At 29.2% G+C, this 24,542-nt stretch overlaps 2 protein-coding genes across 4 annotated transcripts in view; one reads left to right on the top strand and one right to left on the bottom strand.

The window, feature by feature from the left end:
• The first annotated feature begins 277 nt into the window (after window positions 1-277).
• Window positions 278-24,542, top strand: part of LOC100161467 (synaptic vesicle glycoprotein 2B) — a 55,846-nt gene continuing 31,581 nt past the window's right edge. The window contains exons 1-2 of one of the 2 annotated variants that reach the window (XM_001943677.5): window positions 278-642; window positions 20,977-21,098. In XM_001943677.5, coding sequence (XP_001943712.1) covers window positions 21,080-21,098 — 19 coding nt within the window. In that variant the 5' untranslated portion in view covers window positions 278-642; window positions 20,977-21,079. Of the gene's footprint in view, window positions 643-20,976; window positions 21,099-24,542 lie in introns of those variants that run through there. The other variant, XM_016805796.2, reaches the window with a different exon arrangement.
• Window positions 1,761-14,387, bottom strand: LOC100160768 (ras-related protein Rab-13). 2 transcript variants are annotated; one of them, XM_001944766.5, is made up of 6 exons: window positions 14,167-14,387; window positions 10,659-10,719; window positions 4,268-4,406; window positions 4,026-4,115; window positions 3,773-3,886; window positions 1,761-2,789 (listed from the first exon to the last, which is right to left on the bottom strand). In XM_001944766.5, the coding sequence occupies exons 1-6, from the start codon at window positions 14,282-14,284 to the stop codon at window positions 2,691-2,693; spliced, it is 621 nt and encodes a 206-aa protein (XP_001944801.1). In that variant the 5' UTR covers window positions 14,285-14,387; the 3' UTR covers window positions 1,761-2,690. The 2 variants fall into 2 exon arrangements, with proteins under 2 accessions (XP_001944801.1, XP_008184715.1); XM_008186493.3 differs by lacking the exon at window positions 14,167-14,387 and adding an exon at window positions 10,791-11,219.

Raw genomic sequence — 24,542 nt, 5'->3', positions numbered from 1 at the left:
ACAACGCTGACTCTGGAGGAGGAAAAAAGGGACACAGCGGGTGTGAAAGATAATAAAAGCAATTGCAAAAACAGCCGTGACGGCACAATAATACTATTCAACATCATGGAAATACATAAGACATAATATAAATATCCTTAGCAAGCGATTCACGAAGGCAACTGTAATGTATACTGGACGCATATGTAAAAAAACAATGGCACACAACTGAAAAACGACGTTTCTTTCGTCTGTTTTTTCTTTTCTTTTTGTGGTAGGGATACCGAGCGATTATTAGTGAGATGAACGCAGTGCTCGCCAGCATTCTAATACATGGACGGTCCGAAAATTTCGTCAAATCTCCTCGCCAGTATCTGTGCACATATCCCTCCGAAATACAAGTTATGTCAACAACCCTCGTAAAAAATATATAACATAGGTAGTGCGGTAGTACGGTAGTACGGTAGACTGACTATACGTCTTGTTACCATTTTAAATCGTTATTATTTCCCATTCGGAAGTCAACTGCCGTGGATTATTACCGTAATACCTACAGTGTAATTTTTTTTTGTACTCTATACCTCAAAAACTACTCCAAGGCATATACCTACACATACAAGTTATAACGGACAACTGCCGCAACATCGTTCTTATATCCGATTGGTAGGTGGAAATTTTGATCATATAGTATATATTTAACTATTTAAATACAAACCGCATACTTGAATTTTAAACGACGATTGACACAAGCTAATTGGCAATATAGAGACGATTTTGTCACATTATCGTTCTGTCACTACGGTAGCTATATGTTGTATAGGTATATATAATATAAGTTGTGAGTACCTATACATACCGTGAAACTGGTAATACTATTTGAGCTAAAGACGAGTCTAACTTAACTTAGGGGAAAACGGATTTAATTTTTCACGCTTTCTGCACCGTATGTTATTACGCTTAAACGATATCGTATACTTCCTGCACAAAACTTTCATTTATAAACAAAATAAAATTAGTTTGGAGATTTTTCATTTCAAGTAGGTCCCTATAATATAGGTGTAACACAGTTATGATATATTTCTTTAATATTATGGAAATATTATTATTATAAAGTCACGAAAATTATAATTCTAAGTAAATGTTAATTAACTGTGCTATAACCACCGTGCAGTAATTTTGTTTTACAATTTATAGATAAAAACATTTCTAAAATAAGTAATGTAAGTGATCCATAATATTCTGCACAGAAGTATATATTTTATAAACATTTCTAAGGACATCATATATGTACTTGTGATTTTCACCGACGAAATCGTTGACAACTTACTTAAGTCTCATAGGCCATATATTATAATGTATTGAAGATTATAATATTGTAGTATACAAAAAAGACCGTTGACCGTTTATATTTCTGTAGACTGTAATACAGTTTAATAATTGTATTTGGTTAAAGTTTAATTGTGAGCTGTGGGTTGAAAACTTCTCACTCAATATCATAAAAGACGAGTTTAAAAAAAAATAACATTTTACGTCAATAATATTAATTGTTAGGTTTCTACTTTTTTAATATTAATACAATTATATTGAGTCGATATTATATTGAGGCGTGTTCTAAATCAAAACATAAACTTTTAATTGCTGGAAAATAAGCAATTTCTTTCAGAGAAATATTACAAGTCATTGGTTTGAAAATATTTTGGTGACAGTATGTTTTATACTTCTATTGAATTAAGTGAATAGGTACAGTATAATAATAAACCAACTAATAATGATGATTATTTCAAAAATTGTATTATGTTCCCAATTTATTAAATTAATCAATGGATTAATGGATTACAATAAACAAAAATGTATTTTAGGTATACAACATCAAATAGGTATAAATCAAAATAGACATTTTTAAAAAATACATGTGAATTCGCAGGAAAATATTATATAGTTGTATATAGGCAATAATAATAATAATAATAATAATATGAGAAACAATATAATATATATAAAGGCAAAACGTGAAAGATTCGTAGCTATATTTATTTATAATATCGTGATTATATTTTAATATCTTTGTTCTGACTATATACATAATATTATATTATATTATAATATAAACCGTTTAAACAATTATGTAAACAGTAAATATTTAAAATTGAAATGTTATGTCTGAAGAAGCACAATATCTGACCCTGTCATTAGTTGATGACACACTGTTTACGTATGTACAATATTAAAGCATATTAAAGTCTTTATGTATTTACTTCGTCGTTTGATAGAACGAATTAATAGGTATTGATATAATATATTTATTTATATGTATTCGGATATATATATTACGTGGAAAATTAAATTTTACTCTAACGGTAAAAAACGATTTTGTGCATTTCGACTTTACAAAATATCATTATGGGTATAGATACGATATAGGTAATAAATTCAATTCATTACGTATTGTATTAGTATATTTATTGTAATATTGTAATAACGTTATAATATTATGCGTATTATATTATGTCTTTACTATTTATATTATATAGTAATCACTAATCAACAACTTTTAAGTCCCGTCGTTTTAGCATATATTAATTCAACTCTCGACGTCATCGAAAAGGCGCGATTATAAGCCAACACGTGTATGATAATTAATAGGCTTTTAGATTTTTATGAAAATATAAATAGCTAAACCGTTATGATTATTATTATTACAGTTATGGACATTAACAGGAACTACACTTCCGTGTAGATTCAGCAAAAGCTTTTTCGAAAAGTGGCGAACATTTCTCCCTTGGCGTTTCGTCTCTCAACCCGAACGCTCCCTATAAACAATATTATAACATACAAATTAACAAATAAATAAATTTAAAAAATATATTATATGTAACCTAACATATGCATTTGTAGACTGGAGGGACGTATTTAGCGGGGAGGGGAGGAGAACCATTGCTGAGTGAAATTTTTTTAGGAATTTAGGGGCAACAGCATTATAACTGTACAAATAACCATGTGTACATGTTTTGTTACATTATAATTTATAACTATATAGCTTGATGGGGAAGTACTCCTTTACCAGGTCTAAACTCCAAATTAATTTTAAAAAAATAGATTACTCAATTCTAGATAATCTAGTAATCTCATTTTTATTATTTTTTTCAAATATTTTGAAATTATGCAAATAGGTTGAAAATTACTGAAAAATGAAATAGAACCTATTTTTAAATATTTGAGTTATTGTAGCAACTTTAAAAAGAACAAATATATGAAGTGATTTTTGTATTATATATTTATATATGACTATACAGCACAATCATATTATAAAGTTAAATTAATTTAGCATAAGTTAGTAATGTGGCCTTATAAGGCTTAAACAAATTACATAATTTATTTAAAGAGAAGTACGCAAAGTCTTCGATATTGTATAAATAGGCAATAATATAATAATAAGGGTAACTTTTTAAAAGTAAACACTAATTTCTTTGCAAATAATTAATTATTATGAGATTTTAAATTTTTTCTGAGAATTTCAATAGGTAATAATAAGTTAGTAATGTGGCCTTATAAGGCTTAAACAAATTACATAATTTATTTAAAGAGAAGTACGCAAAGTCTTCGATATTGTATAAATAGGCAATTCTAGGAACTTCTATTGAGTAGGTAGTTAATTGCTCACCATATACAATATATTATTGACTTATTTAACTTTATATGATTGTGCCACATAGTCATATTTAATACCAAAATCACGTCACATAATTAATTGCACCTATAATTATTGCATATTTCATAATAATTAATTTCTCACCGAGTATTGGGAACGTTCTTTAATCATTTTGGCCAATGCCTGAAACGCTTCTTCCACGTTGACGTCCATCTTACATGAGACTTCAAAAAACGGCATATCGTAGCATTCTGCTATCTATACATATAATAGGTAATAGTGTAATATAATATATTTTAAAAACGGGCATGTATATTATACATAATTTATTTTATTATGGTGTATGTACTGAATATTTATATTCAAATGTACTTAATCGTTGACGCAATTTACTCACTTTTTCTCCGTCTGCTTTATCCACGGCTCTCACTGTCTCGTTGTCGCATTTGTTACCAGCCAAAACTTTGATAACGTCCGGCGCAGCGTTCTAAATATGTTTATTACAATATTATTATATGTATAATATACCTAATCGTCACATTTAAAAATGCTTTCCTAGGTATATAATAATTAGACCATCGGTTCTCGTTCGCGATTAGGTACTATTCTATCATTAAAACGTGCATTGTTAAAACTCACTTCTTGAATGTTCTTCAACCAGTACGTCAAATGGTCGAATGAATCTAGATTCGTTACGTCATAAACGAGTAGTATACCCATTGCGCCCCGATAGTACGCCGTGGTCAGTGTCCGGAATCGTTCTTGTCCAGCGGTGTCCCTGTATATAATAATTTATTATTATCATCATAAAAGGTATGATAAAAGACGTTTGTATATTTATAGGTTCCCGACAAATAATTGAAGGTCATTAAACACCTTTACATTTCAGTTATATACATTGGCTACAATAATAAATAATAATCTAATAATAATATAAGTATATAAGTCAAATACCACTCACTCATTCATCGCTACATCTCAAAAACTACAAAACGAATATAGACTTGAAATTTGGAATAGTGGTCCCTCTAATGATCTAGATGTGCAATGAATAAGGATTTTCTGATATTCAAATTTTAAAGAGGTGGTCAAACAGAGATCTTGAGATTCACGGACGAAATTGAAACTTTTGTTTTGTTTATAAATGGTTGCCATTAGGCGCAGATTGTAATAGGTTTTTTTTTATTAATTTATAAGGAATAGTATAAATTAGGATTATTTTTTTTTGTATACAATTAGTTAAAATATTGGTTACTCGGGCCAATAAGGTACAAAGCATGCATCAAATTGTCGAGCTTATGGCCAAAAATAATGAAAATATATCTTAAAACAAAATTTATGTCGTATGTGTGTAGCTTTATATACTCAAAAGCTACACAATTGAATTTGACAAAAATCTCAGAGACTTTTTTAGAGATGTTAGAAAAGTTTAGAAAGTAAGTAGTTTAAACCACGTTAAAAAATATAACCAGTGCTAAATCCAATCCGTGACTTTCGGTTGCCCATCTAGGTCGAATTATTTCACAAAGCTAGGTACACTGACGCCGATTTGTCAGTGGGCTGAGGTAGATACATTAAAACTGAGATACATTCAAACCGAGATGGCGAGATACACCTATACAGCGTAGGTATATATACTATATTATAGGATTCGCCACAAAAAAACAACTGCACAGTGCACACGGGCGAAGCCAGGATATTCAGCTATAGTCTATATATATATAAAAATGAATGTGTGTGTGTGTCCATATTACCATGGCAACCAATTATATATTATTTTGAAATTTCCGAAGGAATGTTTTGTATATAAATGGTTGCCAGGGTTATATGTAAAACATATTATTCATATAGAGTTGGCAATTTTAATGGGCAACGAAGTGAACGGGATCAGATATTTTTATACACATAGATAGATTATACCTCTGAGCAGAAGATAGGCTAATTTAAAAAGGGAGAGGACCAACCCCGGGATGTGCTCAAACAGGGATTTTCATATTTCATATGGACATTTTTGTTTATAAATGGTTGCCATGGATTTTGAAGCTATTATAATAATAATTATTGGTTTAAAATTTTTGTTATAGTAACCGTTATATTATAAAAAAAAAACAAATTATTCATACATCGTTGGTATTTTTAATGGGCAACGAAGTGCACGGGATCAGATGTATTTATATATATATATATATATATATAGATTAGACCTCTTTTCAGAAGATAGGCTAATTTAAAAAGGGAGAGGACCAACCCTGGGAGGTGCTCAAACAGGCATTTTGAGATTTCCGATGGAAATTTTTGTTTATAAATGGTTGCCATGGATTTTGAAGCTATTATAATAATAATTATTGGTTTAAAATTTTTGTTATAGTAACCGTTATATTATAAAAAAAAAACAAATTATTCATACATCGTTGGTATTTTTAATGGGCAACGAAGTGCACGGGATCAGATGTATTTATATATATATATATATATATAGATTAGACCTCTTTTCAGAAGATAGGCTAATTTAAAAAGGGAGAGGACCAACCCTGGGAGGTGCTCAAACAGGCATTTTGAGATTTCCGATGGAAATTTTTGTTTATAAATGGTTGCCATGGATTTTGAAGCTATTATAATAATAATTATTGATTGCCAGGAACGATAAGTGCACGGGATCAGCTAGTATTTTATAAGAATAACGACTCTTTTTTACTATTGAAAAAAAACAAAGATATTATTTACAATATTTGCATAGCACTTATTTTTTACAATAAGTAAATATGATAGTAAAAAACGTTTTATTTTTTTAATATTGTCATCAGCAGAAAAACTTAAAAATTTATCCATTTACAGAACATAATATAATTTTGTTTATGTTTTAATTTTTTGACTTGAAATTGTTTTGTGTATTATAATTATATCAGGCAATACATTGTATTTCCAGCAAGTGAATTTGACGTACTTTTATTAATTGTTCATACTTTAAAGTATGGAAATTAAGTTTGAGTGTGTTAATAATTTTTAATGAAATTTTACTAATATAATGTAAGTAATGTAAAATTACTAACAATATATTTTTTAGCTTGTAGCTGAAGAATTATAAATTAACAGGCAATGTGATCATGATTAATTGATAAGTGATTCCGTATGTATATTCCTATGTAAATTTTTTTTTTAGAAATTAGATGGCCTATATAAATTATACTATTTTATCAATTTAATTTTTTTGAAAACAAAAATTTAGCAACATATTTTATATTATTAGTTTTATTTGGTTTTTGAATTCAGAGTTATTATAAATTATCTTTCTACTAGAAATATATATGTCATAAAGCGTTGATGTAAACTTAACCGTTAATAGAAGTCCTAGGATTCATTAAACGTTTACTTTGTACTTTCGTCAGATTTCTCTTCGAATATGGTGTGGTTGTTTGATTCCCTTTCATTGTGAATAATCAACTTCATATCGAAAGTGTTTAGAATAGATTTTTAGCATATATTTCTTTCATTGTCAATATCCCTGTCATCCACCGCGATTATTAATAGACATTTCATAATTCATACATATCCAAACCGTCATAGGCGCAAATTTGGGAGGGGGCTAGGGGGGCTAAGCACCCCAAACTTAGCCGTAACCCTCCCCCCCCCAAAAAAAACCTAGGACATATAATTGTAAAATGCTATATTGCAATGGTCTGCTTGCCATTAACATATTCAGCCCCCCCCCCCCCAAGTCAAAAGTTGAAATTGCGCTTATGCAAACGGTTATATTCTCGCGACGAATCGAATCTGACGAATGAGGTACCATAACTCGCTTATAAATGATCTTGGGATGCTCCAGTTTTTCTCAGTATCTTTTAAAATTCCCTATTAACTCGCGACCAAATTCCTTTCTCTATCCCCAGTCACACCACCTAGCATGGTCACAACCATCCCATGATCAGAACATATTATATACTCTCCGATACCAGATTTTTTTTATTTATATTATGTTATTATTATGTTATATTGTTAGATTTAGATTTAAATTGTATTTGCACTTTTTCATAACCGCCGTTTGGCATTTATATTGTAATAAAACAAAAATAAAAATTCAAAATGTTATTATTTAGTATTTACCTATCTTCTACTGAGTTAAACATTCTTATATCAGAACAACCATTTATTGACATTTTTATTTTCTCGAGCATACCTAATCAATAGGTTATATATAAGTATCCTGTTTCACAAGTAGTTAATTAGTCATATGTATTTAAATTCTTACTTAAGTCTAACTTATTAACTATACACGATAAAATTAATTATTTGTGTATTGAAATTCAGAAAAATAGTTTACTTTGGAGAATGAACTGTATTCTGTCATTCAATAAAGTAAAAGCATAAACAGATAACCAAAAAAATAACAAAAATATTTATTTTTTTCTCAAAAATATTGTTATATAGGTAATGGCTTTCAAAAAGTTATACATTTTCGAATAAATAACGTGTTAAACCTAAAAAAATAACTCAATTTATCTACAACGATTTTATTACTATATCTTTGGCTGTGAATTATAAGTATTATTTCAAAACATGGGTAGGTACATAGAATTCGATGTGAATAAAACCTATTTGAACTTTTTTAGATACCGTTTTAACAACGGTAATAAATTTTATTGCACTGTCTTGTATATACATTATAATATTATATTATACACCATAAATCTTAAAAAAATAGAAATATCAGTCATTTTTAACATATTATAATTCATGTGTTATAATTTATATTTTGTAGAACTTCGTTGAATTGTACTTACATAACTGTATTATTACATCTACTGAATTTTATTGGTTATATTTATAAACTTGTCCTTCGCCAGTAAACTTTGCTTTTTTTTATTGATGTTGCATAAGACAGGGACGTCTTATTGTACTTATTATCTTACCATCGTATTATATATTATTATACATCGAATAGATACGCCAAAAATGTTTGTTTGAGTTTTATTGTGAAGGTTTTTTTTCAGAACAATAATAAAATTCATATCGGTACTATTTTATCAATGGTTATACCTATATGGCAGATATTCCTATACATAAAACCTAATTGAATCGTTTTGTACGAAAATACTTATCCAATTTATATGTGAACATAGGTAGTGTCGGCTAGTCGGCTAGTGTCATCGAAAGATTAAAAAATATAAAAGAATAATAAATAACTACATACTATAAGTGTTTGTATTACCATCGACAAGTATTAGATAGTTATTTTTATTTATATATATTACTAATATTATTATATAAATTCAAATATAATTAAGTACATAATTAATATAGTACTTTACGAGTGACATTGATTTTTATTCATATAATATCATAATATTAATTGAAGCATGAAAACGGGCAATGTCAGAATTTGTAATTTCTCAATTACTAATAATTTAGTGAAAAATCCCTCATCCCAACAGCAACCGTGACCAAATTAAGTATTGAATTTATGTCATATTCTGTACACTTCATTATGACATCGAATGACCTAGCTATGCTTGAGGTATATATACACTCAGTTATATATTATTATTGGATATAAAATAAATATTACGTCGCGACTGTATCGCTAAAGTAATTTACATTTTAAATCAATCGATTAGTATTCAGTTTTAATTTGTTCAATCAAGGTGCTGTCTCGTATAAATGTATAATATATTAAAAATACAGCTGTAGTTTGTATATTTTAGTGGATTATTTTTGAATGCCTTGCGATAATACACTTTTGACGTTTCCATACTTTATGTAAACTGGATTCGTTTAATATAGTGCAATATTCTTCGTGATGTGCGGTGAAATACATTTCGAATAAATATGAAAAATATTCGACAGCTCTTTCGATGGTCTTTACACTTGACATTAATGATTGATTTGAATGTTTTATAATATTACGCAATAATAAGATAGTATATATAGGTATGAATATTTTTTCCAAATAATAAGTGCCCATAAATGCAATCTATAATAATTCTTATATATAGGAATAAAAATACATTTGGCAGTAAACAACAACCGTAGTAGGTAAAACTGGTCATATTGGACATAATGTAATAATAAGTAGCTGGTATGTATAATGCTTATATAATTTATATGTGTAACCGCTTAGGTACTACCGTGGTTCCCGCCTCACAATGTGATATCACATGAAAAAAAAACGGTATATAATAAATAATAATATGTGTTAATGTGCATGGAAAAACGAATAACATAATAATTTGTTAAAAATGTTATAAAAAATATTATAATAATCGTATCATTATTATAATGCAATGCAATAATTGTTTGTTCGGTGTAAATTGTATATTTGCGTATACACAGTACAATATCCGCGTTTTAACACTTTTAACGTATATTTAATTCACTTATTATATAATAGGTTTATTATAAAATATAAATTATTTAAAACAACGCTAATGTGTTTTTTAGAAAAACATAATAATAATACACTGCGACCTGCAGAATTATTATAACATGGTGGGTTATTTATTTAATTCGTTCAAAATGAAACGATTTAAACGAAAGATACTATGGACATTGGATTGCACATAGACTAAATGTAGGTACTATAAATGTTATCCGATGAAAACTATTCGAAATTCGAATATCTGTTACAATGCATACCTATGCCATATTGTATAAAAAAGTTGTATTTTAATTAAAACTATAAACACCGACACACGACATGGTCGATAGGTGTAGTCATAACATGTTGAAATGGGTGGATTGGATTTTAGAGCAGTTTCTTTGATTTTAAAAACTACTTTGAAAACCTATGGGTCATTATTGCGGTTATACATTATTGTATTATCATTGGTATTACACCGAGTCGTACTGACATGGCACATATTAATAATATGTATATTATACTCGAATAATTCCGGAAAAATATTGTTATATCAATATCATGGTTAGATCTGGTTAGGGAAGATTTAATTATCGACAATTATTGTACCTTACTATTCTAAAATCTAAATATATCGTGTCACTTTATGTATTATATTTTCACTAGCTGTTGACTTACCATATTTGTAACTTTACTGGTTTTTCGTCCAACTGAATTATCTTTTGTTTGTAATCGACTCCTGGAACCCAAAGCAAACGAAAATATTATTATTGTTGCCATCGCTATAAATTAAAATAAGTAGGTACCTACTAGGTAGGTATATCATTTCTTTATGAAATTCTCAAAGGTGCCTCAAAATTGTATGCGTTTAACGAGTCTTCGCATTAGGCTGTTAGCGTATATAATATATTTATGTAAATAAATGCTGTCGTGTAACGATGTTAGCGGGTACAATTTTACCCCTTTCATTCATTCGATTTGCATGACTACACATTGTAAAGGAACCAAATTACCGAGGGGAACCACACGATCTAATGATAATTGTACAAGAAACATGACGCACAAAAGTTTGTGACAAAAAAGAAAATAATCATCGCGTAAAATGTGTACGAACTGTACATTTCTGGCTGTTCTATTCACGTACGGGAACGCCTATATTGTATATTAGTATTCAATTTGGACTTTCGATAAAAAATTAAATTAATTTGATGTTTGAACACTATTTGAACGTATTTTCAGTCAAACTGGCGCAATTTTTCTGTTTGATTGCAATATTTATTTATTAAGAGTAATACCTACATCCCGTGAACGGCGAATGCATTTTATATTATTATAGTTATTATTACAATAATAATTTTCAACGAATAACTATCATTATCTGTTTTCCGTCATACTGATATACGGATTACACTTCAAGAGCTATACAATAAAATCATCGTTGAATGTTAGTTAATCCCAAGTACGAATTTATTAAGTAAATAATTATTAAAACAATACATAATCAATGCTTTAACGATATTATGAATAGGTAAATATCTAATATTCTTCAGTAGGTATAATATAACATTATTACGTAATAACGTAGTAGCGATAATTATTATTAATGAGATTTTAAATTTTGAACGAAATCCGCATTTTTCTTCTATAATATTAATGATTCGATTTGGATTAAAATGGAATAAAATAGTTATAGCAAATCGTAAAAATGTGTATAATATTATATAGTTCACCATACAGCTAGGTAATGCGCCTATACAGAATATTTATCCATGTTTGTCTTCGTTACCCTTACCCTCCTACTCATCTACAAGACTATTTAAATACATTATACAATTTATAGTAATAAATTCAATTTTTAAAAATATTTACATAATTATCTCTTTAAATTAGAACCAATCTTAACATTTTACAAAACACGAGAAAATAGTTTTTTTAATTTGTGTCTATGGCTTTAATCATTAAAACATATTATGGATTTTATTAATATTGTGCTGTGCAAACTGCAAAGTTTCTGATAATATAATAATCTTTTTCCGAAGACATACTTTTAAATTATTAAATATAAAATAATGTCTATAGACTGCGACAAATACAATGAAACCCCCTGTATGTATATTATATTTATACCAAAAGTTTCGTTGACATATTATACAGCAACAGCATCCACATAATATATTACCATACTATAGCTATCTAATATGATGGGGTACATCCTTTGGTGCAATCCCCGGCGGGATGTTGGTCGAATTACGTTAGCTGGTTTCGACTTTCACACGACGAAACCTAGCTAGTTCCAATGATATACCTATATAATATAGTATCTATATATTCATACTAATAAACACGCATCAATGCATCATTATACATGAATATGATTGTTTGTCCCTTTGTGCCGCATTAATCATTCAGTGATATCGTATAAAATAATATAATATTTGGTTGCCTATATAGGTATACAATGTACAATGTACAATGTCAGGGATAATAATAATTCAATATTTTTCTATTTGAGTTAGAGTAGTTATAGAATTTGTTTTTATTTAATCATATAGCGATATAAAATGTGCATAATATACAAATTAAATATTTATCTAATGCTTATGTACACAATATATACCCGTTCTTTGATACACATTATTAGCCATTAGGACACCACGCAGACACTATACATATATTCTTATACGTTTATGTGGTAGGTAGATATTAAAAGAGTACCGTGAGTTTTAATTTTGATACCAATACAGAATAGGTCAAAAGGGATACCGCGGTTACAAGTGTTACAACAATCGATCGCATTTCTCCGAGCCATACGGTGGTGCATAATAATATTCTCATCGTATATATTTGTGGGATATGGCAGTAAACATATCATAATATGTAAACACTTGAAAAATATATATAATATTATACACACATAATATACGGCGTATTACCAATATAAAGCAATTTCAGCTTTGTTTATTGTTATTGCACGCTAAAAATATATTATACACGCCCGCTTATTAAATTCACCCGTGGTTGAATATATTATGATTTAATATGTTACCCGGTAACCGCGGTGTACGCCGTATATTATAATATATATTTAACCACGTATTTAAATACATATCGTACGGTGGGTATATAATGTAGGTTACCGCAAGGGCATTTTTTGCTGCTTACGCGCAAAGGTCATCGCTTTGATGGATTTAACGACGTGCTAGCAGCAAATTTTGATGTTGCGTACATTTTTTTCAAATCTTGGAAACGTTATTATTATTGAGAGTCTTACACAGGTTTTTAGCGGTGAGTGAAGTTCGAATACAAAATTCCGTTTGTATACGCTGAAATATTATTTAATTTGTCAAAGACACTATTCATAGACGTAAATAGGAGTTTAGGGCTAAAGGATAATATTGGCCTTTCCTGAACTATCTTAAGCCATTTTCAATAATATATTTATTTATTCAAAGCAATTTTTAATATTTAGCTTTATTTATTTAACAACTATATCTATTATTTATCATTTATCATATTTTATTTGAGGTGATTGTTTCATATTATATTGTAAGAATGTCAACAATTTGTTAAGAATTAGTTAGGTTTTGTTGGGTACATTAAGATAAAAGCACCTCACTTTTTTTTTTTTTATTCCTATAAATGTTTGGACTAGGTATCTGTACGGATTTTAATACGCATACGATGTACAGCTGCAGAACTGATTATGTAAAAAAATATCTACACGTATACACGATACACACAACATCACACGAGCACACAACACAGGAAACGCACTAACTGCTAAGCATCAACGCGTCGAGCATCTTAGATGTTTGAGAAGTGACATTTCAAGCTTGCTGTATTACAAACGAATATAATTCATAAATGTATATGTATGTTCTACAGCGATTCTATTGTTAAAGACCATCGCATCGTAGACAACTAAGTATTTAAGTACCTACTTGTAAAATAGTATACTATCATTAGTTAGGTACCTAATTATATTGTGATCGGTGGGAATACTTTAACTATCTGACTGCTGCAGTAGGATAATATTATATACATACTTATTATATTTTTTAAACATATTATACGCGATTTACACAAACAACGACGCACATTATAACATTAAATCAACAAAAATAAAATATCCCCCACATAGTAACAAGCCGTCAAGTCCGGCCATCTGCTCACTGTGGAAACTTACCTATGGTCGATATGTACGTGTCGTAATACGTCTCGTCGCAGAACCTGTGCATCAGACACGTTTTGCCGACGTTCGAGTCGCCCAGCACGAGCACCTTGTACGATTCGCCGGCGTTCATGTCACGGCATAACCCTCGAGACACACACTGATCGTCGGCGGAGGCGCGTCGGCGATAGTGGCGTGTGTGTACACGTCGCCGTCCCTTATTTGCGCCGTCGGTCGTCGCAATCGTATTCGATTATCGTATATGGTTATAGACAAGGCAGACATCGATGTCTCGGCACGGTGTATATTATATTATAATGTACTATATAATGGGTAGGTTACATTATCGCGGTATATACTCGGGGAAAAAGCTCGATTGTCGTGCGCGTGAGTCCGCCCACACCACCCTCCGCCCCGTGACGGACCATATTATATACCGACGACTGCAACCCCTCGCCGCCGCAGACGATGACTCACCCGACGACTATCGATTTGGTGTCGGCGGCAACCCAGTTGGGGCCAAAAGTGGTACACACACAATATTATATACATGACACGAAATAATAATAACATACCCTTTTATTTATTTTTTTTTTTTTCCAACGATCGTAAGACCAGGGTCCGATCCGCCGAGTCGTCGCCGCCGCTGCAACACTGTGTGTATTATTATAATAATATTTGCGATTTTCCGTTTTGCCTGGATATTATTTTTACAACCGCGAAATAATCGTTTTAATATAGGCATATTACGTGGTTTTTTATTTTTTTTATTGATTATAGAAAACCCGTCCAGTAATAAATGCTTATGGTCATTCTACTATTGAAATAGCTTAGGTAAATCGATTTGGTATGAATTTTAGAAAAATTTTTTTACTAAAATATGGACAACTCCGCGCTATCGGCTCTTGGCGTGTCATTACGCGAATAAAGAAATTCAAATTAAAGAAAATATTTTTAAAGGATTGAAAAAATCATATATGTGACCCTTGATGACGGTCAATGAAGCTGTCTATCCTCTATGAACATATTGTATTATAATATTATGTACTAATAAGTACCTATTGAAGTTTGTGAAGAACGCTTTATAAACTTATATTAGTCTTGGAAAGTCAGTGATTATGTCAAATAATTACAAATACATATATATATATATATCGAACACATAACAATATTGAAAAATTATTATCAATTATCATTCATCATACATTATTAGAACAGAGAACCTAGAGACGCATTTCTTTAATTATAATAATTATATCAGTGATCCAAAAAAAAAAAAAATAGTAAAATAGTTATTTCTTGCAGGATTTTCTGAAGAAATATTAGCTAGTAAAATTTGAAAACGACCACTCTAAAGTTTGATCCGTGACAAATATAATTTGTAATTTAAAAAAGTGCTATGTGAAAGTTTTATACAGCTTTTCTATTGCGCTAAAAGCTATTAACCGAAAAAAACGTATATCCTTTCGGAATCTGAACAAAGTTTGATAAACAATCAATAACGACACCCCCTCAAATCCACTTTAAGTAAGCTTAAGGGATATTTAACTAGCTTTAACATTTTACAAACCGTAATACATTTTTATGTTAGGCTAAATCCTATAATTTATTGTCCGTAAGTATATGAGCTCCGACGAACGGGGCTCTCCATGCAAAACATTCCATCGATATAAATTGTGCCTATACATAGTATACATAGTTACTCTACATAATAATATATGCTGCAACTAAAGGCAACATTACACAGCGTGTAATACTTAAATCGGAAGTGGAGAGTAGGAGCATTACATACAAATATACTTTTTTTTCGATAGTTCTGATTGATTTATTTATTATATCTATACCAAAATATAACAACTACCCAAATTTTTAAAATTAATGTGCTGCGTGTCTTATAAATATAATCACAATACTTGTGACACAAATTAATACTATAGATTTTCGAATAGAATATAAAAAAAACATTTAATAATTAAGAATCGCGTGTTAACATGGCGTAACTAGAAAAAACTAAAGGTTTAGTTAAGAAAACAATGCAAAGTGCATCGAAATCCCATCCCGAATGATTATAATTTATAGTAGTGCATATTATTTGTTTTATATATAATTGTCATTAGCTTTTGAGTCGATCGTTTTTCTTCGATTATACCTATATTTAATTTGGTTAAATTAAAGTATCTGCAGTTATTCATACAATTGTACATGATTTACAAATTACAACAAAATAAGAAAATCGATTTTATCAAAAATTGGTTTTTCGTAAGATTTACCGTTGATTGGATTCGTAATACATTTCCCCCCCCCCCCCATAATAATTAAGAAAAGTACTGTGAATTTTTAATTTTTACCTCTTAAAAGCACCAACTATAGACGCATTACCAAAAAAAATAGTAAAATATTGAAGTTGAAAATCAAAGCTTTTTTTTACAGTAAAAAGTGTCTTCAAACACAAAAATAAAACACACATTAATGTAAAATCAATACGATCATCGCTCCACTCGGAATCTAAAATGTACAAAATTAATAAAATAAAATAACTTATTTTATAGTTGTATGTCTCATTCAGTACCTATAATATAGTGCCTTATTTTTCAAAACTGTTCATATATTTTTATGAATTTTTTTTCTCTGGTATGACATATAGCCATATAGGTACATATTATTGTATAATAATATATGCTTATTGTGCCTCGTGGTTTGTAAATTTTCTAAATAATAACGTTAAGAAAATAATCGCGTTCGTGTCGTGCGATTTCCGCACTATAGCTATGTGCATAAAATATACTGTTTTGCGTCGTTAATTATGTCACGCTATTTAATTATTATTATTTATTTTTTGTGTTAATTCTCTGCCGTCGCACTTTATTGTTTCATTCGTTTCATATTCGTTTGCCTATAAGGCTATACCACCCTACACGTGACCGCAATACGTAAATATTTTATATGAAATTGTACAACACCATCGACCATCGTATTACAACGCCATCACACCTTATGATATACCATACTTCTGCACCGGCCCACACACACATATAATATTATACAAAATAATCTTTGTTCTCCAATAAATCCAGTAATATAATAGTTTATGTGCGTGACGTTTTATTTAAACAATCCTCTCGACAAGATTTTTGTTTAATTTCGTAGATCGTTTTATTCGCATAATTATGATTTTTACATTGTTATTCTATATCGATCCCGCGCATGCGCTGTATTCTTAGGCGCACAGACTCAGTATAATATTATAGACGTCTTTATTCGTTTCGGCAAATTCCAATACGAATTGATAAAACCGTATATGGGTATGGCGATTTGCTTTAACGACTGTCTTATGTATTTTGTTTTTATGGAAAAACTCGAAAAAAGAAAATTGCTGTAAACAAATGATGCTAATTTTATCTATTTTATATTATATATAAATATATTATATTAAGATCTATATAATTCAGCATTTCAGATTATCACATAAAATATAAAAGAGTATAGTAATAATAATGAAATTAATGTTTCCAAAGACATGTGAAGGGCATTTGAATCTCAGGAGACAACCATATTATAAATGTAGCTTATGCTAACCAAACAAGAATATAAGAATTCGTATACGTTTACAACAGTACCATTGGATTACGACAGAATTGTAATTTGTTTTCTCATTTTTTTATGAGTAATAAAACTGTAAGAACTGTATATTATACAAATAGGTACCTATATGCTACATAAATATCATACTTTAACATTTGCAGTTCGTTCGGAGACGTTACAGTTTTATAAAATGCACGTAAATGCGGTTTAATCGATATATTTTTATAAACATAAATATTATAGTAATGGTTTAAAGCTTAAACCTTTGAACGCAAATACCTTCAAAACAAAATATAGAAACTATAGATGGGTTTCGTTTTCAGCAATTACATGTATTACATGTATTATTTGCATTACAGTATTACAGTAAAGACTATATACCTATAAATAAAATAATAATATTATACTAGGTATAATGGTATATATATATATTATTTAGTAATCTAAATTACTCTGGTCTTTACTTAATTTTTTAGCTAAAAATAGTAAAAACTCATGGTTTACTTTCTTACTTGTGGCTTTACATGATCTGAAACTCAAACCCTAAAAAATTGTAACTTTATTAAGAAAAATATAGATTACATACTATGTATATCGATATATATATTACATTTTGTATTTCTATATATGTATTTTTACATGTATGCATGTATTATAAAAAAAAAAAAACGTAAAGCTATTCGGATAGGAAAAAGTGAACTAATGATATGTTAATATATAATATTTATTACTTATGAGAAATATTATGTTAGTTTTTCAACAGTGTATACTATAATAATAAATAATGATATGAATAAAAGAAAAATATAGTACCTATATATACTGAAAGTTATATCAAAGGAAGTTGCAATTGTTAAATGTATAGCGTACAACTGTACAGCTTTAAAACACAAAAAATAAAAGAGAGATTCACAATACTTTGTAGTACTATGTGGTATAATATAATCTTTTCTAGTTTTGACAGGATTTATTTTCACGGAAAAAGAACACTTCATGTTACAATTTATAACAATCAAAAATCCATAAAAAAAAAAAAAAAAATGAAACTGAATCGTTCTCAAGGATTACATATTATAATAATACCTACAACTCATGTTAAAATGATAAACAGAAAAAATTTTATATAAATACAGTTCGCGGGCAGTTATTTTCGAAAAAACTTAATAATTTTCTATTGGGTTCTATGTTCTGTTTTCCAAAATTATGGGTATCGGCCATCGTCTTCATTTTCATTAGAATCAACTACTATCAGTTGTGATTCAAAACTTAGCTCACAATTCACTAAAAGAATTTTATCTTAATATGGATTTTTTCACATGCATTTAATTTAAAATTACTGAATAATGAATAGGTATACAATAATACCAACAATAAATTAGCCGGCACGTCAAAATAATATTAACATATTAATGTTCAATTGAATTATTATAATCGAATGGTCATATCGAATTAATTAATTTAATTATGAGTAGAATTGTAATTCCATATATTTTATATATACGGTCACTCTACAGTCTACCTCATAAATCATAATGTCAGCATTTAACATTTAAAAATTCTATTTACATTTTACATATTAGTTATTATTATACATATTACAATCGGTAATTTAATTATCAATATAATGAATTGTCATTGTATGATGTATATTACTATAATATGTATGTTAATATACTGATATGTTTGTATAGTAATTATTTTATATCGCACAATTATTATTATTAAAATTAAATTAACATTTATTCATACAAACTAACGATGATTATATTATCACGACCAGGGCAAAGAGTGAGTCTGCGTGTAGTATATTATATTATGACGTACCTACTCCATTCTTCTTAGACATACCCAGTGTGGCCTTTTGTATTAAACTCTGGTACCATTTAACCTCTTCAAAATTCAGTATTATGACTCTGTTACTCGGATCTAACAACATAAAATCTATATAATTCAAATGGTGAGTTCATTTATTATATCCTCGAAGTTCATCAATAACAAATTATACCAAAAGAATCGGATCTATTTCAAAACTTCCACCATTACAGATTTAAATTACGAAAGAGGTGAGAAATATTCATACATTTATAAATTGAACAATATTTACATTGCTATCCAAAATATAGCACTATCAATCTCTTATCGAAACATCCAGACATCCTGAATTATTATATCGGGATTAATGTAACGAGGCTATTATAGTAACCTATAGTTACAAGCCCCCCAGTTATATTATTTCTCCGATTTTTGTAGAGAAATTTACATAAACCTTGATCGTTTTAGAAAAAGCTACAATATGAAAAGACATTTGGATTTTGTTATTTAATAATATTATATATTCATTAAGTAATTTATTACACTAGTTTTATACTAATTTTCGGAAAAAAATTTTAATTAAAAATGAAGTGTATTGTAATTGTATTTGTTTGTAAAAAAATGTTTGCCCTCCAGATCTTTACCCTGAATCATTGCCTGGGTTAATACCAATAATCTTGTTTATCATTCATCCTACTTTTAGGTACTTCAATTAATTTAGGTACTTATTTTTTTGTCATTAAAATATTAAGCAATATTATATAAAACAAAAACAATTTCTTAAATTATGGACAAAATTGATATTAACTTTTAAAAACCACGGTTGGCGTTTAATGTGGATCTATAATTATAAATTATAATTTTTTTTCATTATTTGCTATTAATCATCAGATGTAATTACACTATAGCTTGTAAAAACTTAATTTAGAAATCAAAACATGTGACATTTTTCCTTCGATGGATTGTGGATATATCAAGATCTACCTACCTGCTAAAGCCGATAGGTATAACATAATAATATGCAATTGTACTTATTATAGTCAGTGGTGTGCCAAGGAAGTTCCAATTGTGGGGGGGGGGAGATGTTATAAGTAATATTCATTTAAATTAATTCTGGGGGTAGTTCCAAAGACACAAATAAGGGCATTTATGGGTCAATTTGGTCAATGACCATATAAGAAATCAGAACATACTATTATAATAATTATAATATTATACTTTCCTAAATGAATAAATATCAAATATTGACCAAATCGTTTATAAAAACGTGTTCCTTCCGATCATGGAATTAAAAATATACAGTTATTTATTATAAAACGGTTTAGATACTGCTCAACTGTTAATCGAGAATATGTACTATTGTATTAAATTAATTGACTTTATTTAAATAAGTGCTTTTATTAAAAAAAATTATTACATTTATTTCTGCAGAGATTTCGAAAATATCAACCAAATACAAAAGCAATTTGGCAACGACTGAAAACAGATTCAACGAAATTGACGAAGAAAAATACCAGTGGACATCAAATTGAACATGTATTCATTATTAATAGGTATTATTATACGTTTCACAAAATATTAATTAGATTAAACTTCTTTAAAAATTGAATTACGTAGGTATTGCAGATGTTTCACGAGTGGGGTTGGCGTGTATGTTATTGGTCGGGGAAAACACAATTAACTAAGAAAATTGACTGCAGCCTTTACTTTTAAGTTTTAACTCTTATAAAAGCGTAATATATACCACTCCCGTAGTACCACACACAAGTTCCGGGTCGTTCAAGTTCGCTCAATGAACTTTTTTTCAACACGATTGTAACGAACGCGACGGCAAATAGTTTCCTCAAAGACCATAGTTTTACATTATATCGCTGTCAGTGGTTAAAGTGGGAAAAAATGTAGGGGTAACTATATAGATAGGTACTAAAAACTATAAGCTTCACAGACTATATTTTTTTTTATACATACCTATCATATTTGAATCATAGAGTATTTTTTTTTTTTAAATAAGCTAGTATAACTCTATTTTTAAAGAAACTGAGTTAATAACTCATTGTTAATAAGTAAAAAGGATAAACTATTAAGATGACGTTATACCCGCATGTGTTGTCTCCGTCTCACAAGTGCGTGACATAGTGATAATTATATTATTTATAGATGTGACAGAAATAGCTTAACCAGTTCCTGTTCAAGAGGTGGTGGAGTACTTATTGCAATACACATAGATTTCCCCTCAAAACTTATTCCTATTAGCTGTAACAATATTGAACACCTGTTTATTAGCTTTAGTATCAACAATGAACCTTTTATAGTTGGTGGTGTTTATTTTCCTCCTATAGTTCTCCTGATATATCTTATGCGAATTATACTAGTACAGTAGAAGATTTGGTTAACTCGTTTGTAAATGCAAACTTTATCCTCTGTGGAGACTTCAATCTGCCTAATATTTATTGGTCCAATAACAGTCAAGGTCTAGTATATTCCAAAATTTCTCGTCCTGGTCCTTATGTGCAATGTGTTCCTGAAACCTTTGCATTTCTGAATTTTTTTCAGGTCAATAATGTCTTTAATACTCATGGTACTTTGTTAGATTTAATTTTTGTTAATAGTAATCATATAAAAATTAATACTTTTTCTGATCCATTGGTTCCGGAAGATAAATATCACTCATCTCTGTCTATTGACATTATTTCAACTTCTAATCTACATCGAAATCATTTTTTAATTTTCAAAAAGCAGATTACTTATGTATCAAAGAATTTTTAAGCTCTTTTGATTGAAGAGAAACTTTTATTAATCTTGATGCTAACTTAGCTATATCTACCTTTTATGATGCTTTACATTTTTCTGTTCTGAAATGGGTTCCTCATGTTAATTACACTAAGTCTAATTTTTATTCTTGGTTTTCCAAGGACTTGATTGATTTAGTTTTCTTGAAGAGAAGAGCCCATCCAATCTTTAAGTCTTCTCGTAACCCTCTCGACTATCGTGAATTTTCTTTGCTTCGTGCTAAGTATAAACTAATGTCAAAAAACTGTTATAAAAAGTTTATTGAACTTACTGAATCTCAACTCTGTGCTAATCCAAAAGTATTTTGGAAATTCTTAAAGAAAAATAAATCAAGCAATGACATACCTAAAACAGTCCATTTTAATGATTTAACTAGCACTAATGATAAAGAAGTTTCAGATATTCGCTAAGTAGTTTAGTTCTGTTTACACTGAACACAGTGTTAATCATATTTCAACTATCCCACATTTATTTTATGATTTACCTAGTACCTAATTGCTTTTTTGATTTATCTTTTATTGAATCAGGTTTATCTAAATTGAGTGGTGATAAGTCAATTGGCCCTGATGGACTTTCTGGTGAATTTTTGTATATGTTAAAATCAGTATTATCCTACCCATTGTCACTTTTGTTTCGCAAATCCTTAGATGAAGGAATATATCCTGATATTTTAAAACTTAGCACTGTAAAACCTATTTATAAATCGGGGGATATGTCAAATGTTGCCAACTATCGTCCAATCTCTTTATTAGGACATATTGCTAAATTATTTGACTCATTAGTCTTAAAATCAATTGGTCCTGCAGTCAGTTCAATCCTAATCGATGAACAACACGGTTTCCGTCCTGGCCGGTCAACTAACACTTGTAACATTGTCTTTTCTAGCTATGTATCTGATGCATTTAACAATCGTTCCCAGGTTGATGTATATATATGGATTTTTCCAAAACTTTTGATCGAGTTGATCATACTTTACTAATTGAGGTTTTGCTTAATTCTGGGCTTGGAGAACCATTGTTGTCGTGGTTTCAGTCGTATCTTCGAGATCGTAAGCAAATTGTTGATGTTCATGGGAGTAAGTCTGTTACTATTGGTGCAACTTCTGGTGTTCCTCAAGGAGGTCATCTCTCTCCATTACTTTTTGCAATATTTGTTAACAATATTAAAAAATTTATTAGTCACAGTCATTTTCTTCTATTTGCAGATGATCTAAAATTATTTTTAAAAATTGATTCTCTCAATGACTGTTATCTACTTCAAAATGATATCAACTCTTTAGTTACTTGGGCAAATGAACATCATCTTGAATTCAATTTCTTTAAATGTCACTCATTGTCGTTTTACAGAACTCGTGATAGATTTGATTATTCCTACTCTATCAATGCTAATCCTTTAAAGAGATCTGAAAATAAAGTTTTGGACCTAGGTATCACATTTGACCGAGAGTTAAATTTCCATTCCCATTTGGACAATATATGCTGCAAGGCCCTAAAAATGCTTGGTTTTATTAAAAGAATTTGTAATGAATTTAAGTTAACTTCTCCCATAAAAACCTTATATTGTGCTTACGTAAGGTCTGTTTTAGAATATGGTGCTGTTGTATGGGATCCTTCCACTTCTTGTGGTAAGGATCAAATTGAAAGAGCGTACAACGTAAATTCCTAAATTATGCAGCATTTATTTTAAGTATCGACCATCCACCTCATGATTATACCCCAATTTTAAATAAACTTGGTTTATCATCATTAGTTGATAGAAGAAAAGTTGCTAACCTGAAATTTCTCCGCTTACTAATAGATGGCTGTATTGATTCTCCTGTCTTACTTTCCATGATTAACTTTAACGTCCATTGCTCTTCTGTCCGTCAAACTTATCCATTTTTTATTCCTAAATACAACACTAACTATTCTGAGAACCAGCCAATCCTTAGAATGATGTGTATGGCAAATAGTGATCCATTATTTTATAGTATTTGTTGTATTTTGTATTATGTTATTCATGTTCCTAATTTAGTAAATTAGTAATTGTTACTACTGCTATTGTTGTTATCATAGTTAAATTAATTAGTGTTATCATATTATGTTAATTGGGCTCAGCCCGTGTTGTTAGTAATAAATAAATAAATAAATAAATAAATAAATAAATAGCAAATTCTACGCTCAGCAGAACACGTGTAGTTCCGATGGTTTAAAATTTTAGAAGGAATT

Source organism: Acyrthosiphon pisum, chromosome A1, assembly GCF_005508785.2.
Source record: "Acyrthosiphon pisum isolate AL4f chromosome A1, pea_aphid_22Mar2018_4r6ur, whole genome shotgun sequence".
Taxonomy (NCBI): Eukaryota; Metazoa; Arthropoda; class Insecta; order Hemiptera; family Aphididae; genus Acyrthosiphon; species Acyrthosiphon pisum.
This window is presented reverse-complemented; position numbering and strand designations above follow the sequence as displayed.